This window comes from Mandrillus leucophaeus, unplaced genomic scaffold, assembly GCF_000951045.1.
Source record: "Mandrillus leucophaeus isolate KB7577 unplaced genomic scaffold, Mleu.le_1.0 Scaffold266, whole genome shotgun sequence".
NCBI lineage: Eukaryota > Metazoa > Chordata > Mammalia > Primates > Cercopithecidae > Mandrillus > Mandrillus leucophaeus.
Genome location: NW_012102765.1, coordinates 1,083,608 through 1,090,178, shown reverse-complemented (window position 1 = coordinate 1,090,178; position 6,571 = coordinate 1,083,608). Strand labels below are relative to the sequence as shown.

The 6,571-nt window shown below is 49.5% G+C and overlaps 1 protein-coding gene across 1 annotated transcript; it reads left to right on the top strand.

Moving 5' to 3' along the window:
• Positions 1 to 3,323: 3,323 nt before the first annotated feature.
• CCT8L2 (chaperonin containing TCP1, subunit 8 (theta)-like 2) lies at positions 3,324 to 5,391 on the top strand. Its single transcript, XM_011984318.1, has one exon. The coding sequence runs from the start codon at positions 3,599 to 3,601 to the stop codon at positions 5,270 to 5,272; it is 1,674 nt and encodes a 557-aa protein (XP_011839708.1). The 5' UTR covers positions 3,324 to 3,598; the 3' UTR covers positions 5,273 to 5,391.
• The last annotated feature ends 1,180 nt before the right edge of the window (positions 5,392 to 6,571 follow it).

Sequence of the window (6,571 nt, the reverse complement as noted above, 5' to 3'; positions counted from 1 at the left end):
AGAAATGGAATAGACAGCCCTATTCATCAGCCTGCAGGCTGAAGCCTAAATTCCCTGGCTTGGCTCACTAGGTCCTGGAGAGCCCCTGCTACCCTCTAGCCAATGTGCCCATCTCTTCCCCGGCTTTCCCTCTCACCTGACCACCAGTTTTCAGAGCTCCTGGTGGGCTACAAACCACCAGGCTGTCCCATCTCCCTTCCCCTTTCCACGAGGCCAGTTCCTACTTTTTCTTCAGCTTTCGCTTTAAACCTCTGCCCTCCGCGAGAATGGCTGTGTCCACCTAAATGCTTCTGCCAACCTCGTGCTTTCCCCACTCACAGTTCTCATTGCCTATAATGAAAGTGCCCAGATAAATGTCTGTATCGTCCCTAAGCCCAGCGGAGATGGCAGTCGTTATCTGCCTTATTTCCCCTATTCAGCAGCAGCTCAATGAACAGTTGTAGAGTAACTGAAATAAATATGAAAATATAGGTTAGGTGTTAGAAAAAGAACTAAGAGGATCCTTTATAGGAGTGTGTATCTATTTTATTTTATTTTTTGAGACAGGGTCTCACTGTCACCCAGGCTGAAGTGCAATGGCACAATCTCAGCTCACTGCAACTTCCACCCTCAGGGCTCAAGCAATCCTCCCACCTCAGCCTCCCAAGTAGCTGACTACAGGCACACACCACCATGGCCGGCTACTTTTTTGTATTTTTAGTAGAGACAGGGGTCTTGTCATATTGCCCAAGCTGGTCTTGACTGCCTGAACTCAAAGCCATCCACCTGGCGCAGGCCTCCCAAAGTGCTAGGATTATAGGCTTGAACCACGGCCACTGGCCAGGAGTGTTTATTTTATTTTATTTTATTTTATTTTATTTTATTTATTTTTGAGACTGAGTCTCGCTCTATCGCCCAGGCTGGAGTACAGTGGCACAATCTCGGCTTATTGCAACCTCCACCTCCCAGGTTCAAGAGATTCTCATGCCTCAGCCTCCTGAGTAGCTGGGATAACAGGCACCCACCATCACACCTGCCTAATGTGTTTATTTTTGAAAAAAAGACACTGTATCTTTAGAGAAAATGTATACATGCATACTTTGCTACATTTTTGTTGATTGTTACGTTTTACATTTGTGTAACAACACAGGCAAGTCATCTTTGCGCTCCTAACCACATCTTTCATGGAACATCAAGCCTAGGCTGCGGTACAGGCTTTCAGAAGCCTGAATTTGGAGGACCATGCCTGATCCAAATGGAGCCTCCAGAATCAAAAGTGGTCAAAATAATCATTCATGGTCCCCAGACCAAATAAGATCTCCTTAGAAACATTTCTCAGGCTGCGCACGTGGCTCACAGATCGGGCACGGTGGCACACACCTGTAATCCCAGCACTTTGGGAGGCCAAGGCGGGCGGATCACCTGAGGTCAGGAGTTCGAGACCAGGCTGACTAAACATGGAGAAACCCCGTCTCTACTAAAAATACAAAATTAGCCAGGCGTGGTGGCGCATGGCTACTCAGTCCCAGCTACTCAGGAGGCTGAGGCAAGGGAATTGCTTGAAACCAGGAGGCAAAGGCTGCGGTGAGCTAATATCGCACCATTGCACTCCAGCCTGGGCGACAAGAGTGAAACTCCGAAACTCCATGTCCAAAAAAAAAAAAAGAAACATTTCTCTGAGCCAAAATAATGATGAGGAAGAAATGATTACAGAATAGCATATATGTATCATAATCTTATGTAAAATGGTGTAAATCTATAATTATGTATGCGTACAATATGTGCAAAGTAGTAATGTTCATCAGGTTGTAAACAATGATTATCTCTGGACTAGGATTCCAAATGACCTTTCCTTTTCTTTCTTTTTTTTTTTTTTTTTGAGACAAGTCTCACTCTGTTGCCCAGGCTGGAATGCAGTGGTGCAATCATGGCTCACTGAAGCCTCAACCTCCTGAGCTTAAGCAATCCTCCCACCTCAGCCTCCCAAAGTGCAGGGATTACATGCATGAGCCACCACGCCCAGACTAAATATGTGTTAAACTAAAGCAGAAGCATCATTACCCGAGTAGGCTCTATAGGAGGAAAGAGGAGAGGAGTGAGGAAAGGAGAGAGAATGAAAAAAAAGAGACTTAAATTATAAGCATTGAAGTTTAGGGTGGGAAGGCGATTGGCATTTAAACCTCAGGGCCCCATTTAGGCTTCTACTTCCCTGACCACTGGGAGGCTGGTGGCTTTTCACCCCTCTGGGTTCACTTCTATTTGCCTGTGAGCTGTCAGCATCTTTCCCCCCAGTTACCTTGCCCTGCCTCTGCCAGGGAGGTAGAGATGAGTGGTGGCACAGGTATGCACGCTGTGCAGCCTCCCACACCTGCACCCTGAAAGACCAACAGATACCCTAAGAAACCTGATACACAAGCACAAACTGATAAGGTACCCAAAAAGGCAAAGGCAGATAGATAGCAAAACAAGGATAATATTACATAGTACTGCAAGTGAAAGTAACACCAAAACAAAACAAAACACAGACATCATCTCTCAGTTCCTTCTCAAAAAAAAAAAAAAAAAAAAAGGTCAGGTGCAGTGGCTCACACCTGTAATCCCAGCACTTTTGGAGGCCGAGGTGGGCAGACCACTTGAGGCCAGGAATTCGAGACCAGCCTGGCCAACCATGGCCAACATGGTGAAACCCCCCATCTCTACTAAAAATACAAAAAATTAACCAGGCGTGGTGGCTGGCGCCTGTAATCCCAGCTACTGGGAGGCTGAGGCAGGAGAATTGCTTGAACCTGGGAGGCGGAGGTTGCAGTAAGCTGAGATCGTACCACTGCACTCCAACCTGGGCAATAGAATGTGACTCTGTCTCAAAAAAAAAAAAAAAAAAAGATAGGGTGGGTGTGGTGGTGGCTCACACCTGTAGTCCTAGCACTTTGGGAGGTCAAGGCGGAAGGCTCTCTTGAGGCTAGGAGTTCAAGACCTGCCTGGACAACATACAGAAACCCTGTCTCTACAAAAAATACAAAAACTAACTAGATGTGGTGGTGTGCGCCTGTAGTTCCAGGTACTTGGGAGGCTGACCAGGAGAACTGCTTGAACCAGGGAGTTGGGCCTGCAGTGAACCATGGTCATGCCACTGCCTCCAGAGAGGGTGAAGTGGGTAGTTTTTCACTTGATCTCCTCCTCACTGTCTCTTAACGTTTAAACAAGTCTCAGACCTGGTGCAGAGGTGCATATACCTCCATTGCTGGACGAGGCCTGACTTTTGCCTGCTGGTAGGGCCTCCTCAGTTCTAACCAGCCTTCCGTGACCTCATTCTCTACCCTGGTTCCATTTTCCACTTTGTGACTTCATCAGTTAAAGATCCCATTTCAGTCACCAAGGTTGAGAGGCCCCAAGAGCCCAGTTCCTTTACAGAATCAACCCTGGGGTGGCTTTAGGACTGGGCTCTTTGGAGCTCATCCTTGGACCCACAGTGGAGCGCCGGTCCGTGCTGACGTCTTCAGATACCAATCAATGGGCATTTGGCTCCTTGCTTCCACTGACCTCCTGAGTACTTTCAACGATCGGTGTCTTTCTAGAGCATCTCTGCAACTCACGGTGGCCTCTCTTCTCTCTGCGGGCCATGGACAGCACAGTTTCTTCAGCCCTGGAGCTGCCCCAGAGGCTGGCACTGCACCCAAGGGAGAGCCCGAGGAGTCCGGAAGAGGAGGACCCCCACCTGCTGAGCAGCTTGGCTGCAGTCCAGACCCTGGCCAATGTCATCCGGCCTTGCTATGGCCCCCATGGCCGGCAGAAGTTCCTGGTGACCATGAAAGGAGAAACAGTGTGCACGGGGTGTGCTGCTGCCATCCTCAGGGCCCTGGAGCTGGAGCACCCAGCGGCATGGCTCCTCCGGGAAGCAGCCCAAACCCAGGCAGAGAATAGTGGGGACGGCACAGCCTTCGTGGTTCTGCTGACAGAAGCCTTGCTGGAACAGGCAGAGCAGCTGCTGAAGGCCGGCCTGCCTCGCCCGCAACTCCGGGAGGCCTACGCCACAGCCACGGCAGAGGTCCTGGCCACACTGCCCTCCCTGGCCATCCAATCTCTGGGGCCTTTGGAAGATCCGTCCTGGGCTCTCCATTCTGTGATGAATACCCACACCCTGTCCTCCACGGACCACCTGACCAAGCTGGTGGCCCATGCCTGCTGGGCTATCAAGGAGCTAGACGGCAGCTTCAAGCCTGAGCGTGTTGGGGTGTGCGCACTGCACGGGGGGACACTGGAGGATTCCTGCCTCCTCCCGGGGTTAGCCATGTCTGGGAAGCTCTGTGGGCAAATGGCCGCAGTGTTAAATGGTGCCAGGGTGGCTCTCTTTGCTTGCCCCTTTGGTCCTGCCCATCCAAATGCGCCAGCAACGGCCCGGCTTTCTAGTCCTGCTGATCTAGCTCAGTTTAGTAAAGGAAACGACCAATTACTGGAAAAGCAAGTAGGCCAGCTGGCAGCCACGGGAATTAATGTGGCAGTGGTGTTGGGGGAGGTCGACGAGGAGACCCTCATGCTGGCAGACAGGCATGGCATCGTGGTGATCCAAGCTAGGTCTCGGATGGAGATCATTTACCTGAGTGAGGTGTTGGACACACCTCTGCTGCCTCGTCTGCTCCCTCCCCAGAGGCCAGGCAGGTGCCAGAGGGTTTACAGGCAGGAGCTGGGAGATGGTTTGGTTGTGGTATTTGAATGGGAATGTACAGGCACACCTGCCCTCACCGTGGTCCTCAGGGGAGCCACCACCCAGGGGCTGCGGAGTGCACAGCAGGCCATCTACCACGGCATTGATGCCTATTTCCAGCTATGTCAAGATCCCAGACTGATTCCAGGAGCTGGGGCCACAGAAATGGCTTTGGCAAAAATGCTCTCTGATAAAGGAAGCAGATTGGAAGGGCCCAGTGGGCTTGCATTCCTTGCATTTGCCCGGGCCCTGAAGTATCTTCCTAAAACCTTGGCAGAGAATGCAGGCTTAGCTGTCTCAGACGTGGTGGCGGAAATGAGTGGAGTGCACCAAGGTGGGAACCTCCTAATGGGTGTGGGAGCTGACGGGATAATAAATGTGGCCCAGGAAGGGGTGTGGGACACCCTAATAGTCAAAGCCCAAGGATTTCGAGCAGTGGCTGAGGTGGTGCTGCAGCTCGTGACTGTAGATAAAATTGTAATGGCCAAGAAAAGTCCCACACATCAGCAGATCTGGAATCCTGACTCTAAGAAGACAAAGAAACGCCCACCTCCTGTGGAAAACAAAAAAATCCTTGGAATGAATAAGTAGTGATACCCTCAATAAAACAGGGATTGCCAAGAAGGGAACAATCACCCCAAAAGTGAATGTTTGCCTTTATTCCGTGTTTGGTACTTGATTCAGTTTCTTTAAATAAAAACATGAAGGAACATAAAAGTTCTTTTCATGCACTTAGTTCCTTTCCAGTTCTCGACTTTTTTTTTTTTTTTTTTTTTGGAGAGACAGAGTCTTGTTCTGTTGCCCAGGCTGGTGTGCAGTGGCATGATCTTGGCTCACTGCAACCTCTGCCTCCCAGGTTCAAGCGATTCGCCTGCCTCAGCCTCCAGAATAGCTGGGACTACAGGTGCACACCACCACGCCCAGCTACTTTTTGTATTTTTAGTAGAGACAGGGTTTCACCATATTGATCAGACTGGTCTCGAACTCCTAACCTCATGATCCTCCCACCTCGGCCTCCCAAAGTGCTGGGATTACAGGCGAGAGCCACCGTGCCTGGCCAGTTCTTGACCTTTTCATTTTCTGTTTCTACCAGATTGTGTTCCTTTCCTATGATAAGAGCAGGATTCAATTCTATTAAGATTTTTAAACTGAGTACCTATGTGGGCTTTGGATATGCAAAACACAGTGCAGCAATCTCTTCCTATTTGAGCATTCCCTGCATGATATTCTGATATATATGGACTTATGTCTAGAAGTCACTTTGGGAGTCTGAACACATCAGTTGCAGCTTACAAGAGTGGCCAGTCATTCCCGTTGTGGTCATTTGAAAAAAAAAGAAGGGACTATCATCTTAAAGCACAAAGAGAGAGAGAGAGAGACAGAGAGAGAGAGACAGAGAGAGGAGCTAGGAAAAGGAGCTGCTGTGGTGGCAGGCAGAAATTTAACTTAAAAAAAAAAAAATCCTTGCCTGGCACAGTGGATCATGCCGATAATCCCTGCACTTTGGGAGGTTGAGACAGGAAGATCGCTTGAGTCCAGGAGTTCAAGACCAGCCTGGACAACCTAGTGAGACCCTGTCTCTACAAAAATAAAAATTAAAAAAATTAGCCAGGTGTGGTGATGGATACCTGTAGTCCCAGCTACTCAGGAGGCTGAGGTGGAAGGATCACTTAAGCCCAGGAGATGGAGGTTGCAGTGAGCTGTGATTGTGCCACTGCACTCCAGCCTAAGCGACAGACAAAACAAAACAAAACAAAACAAAAGCCAGCAAACATCCTTGGCATAGATAACAGAAGATAAGAACACATACCTTAGGACTATGCTAAGGTGGTTGTGTAGGTGAGGAGAAAGCTGAGGGTAGGGGGAAGGGCTAGGATTGGACAACCTTGG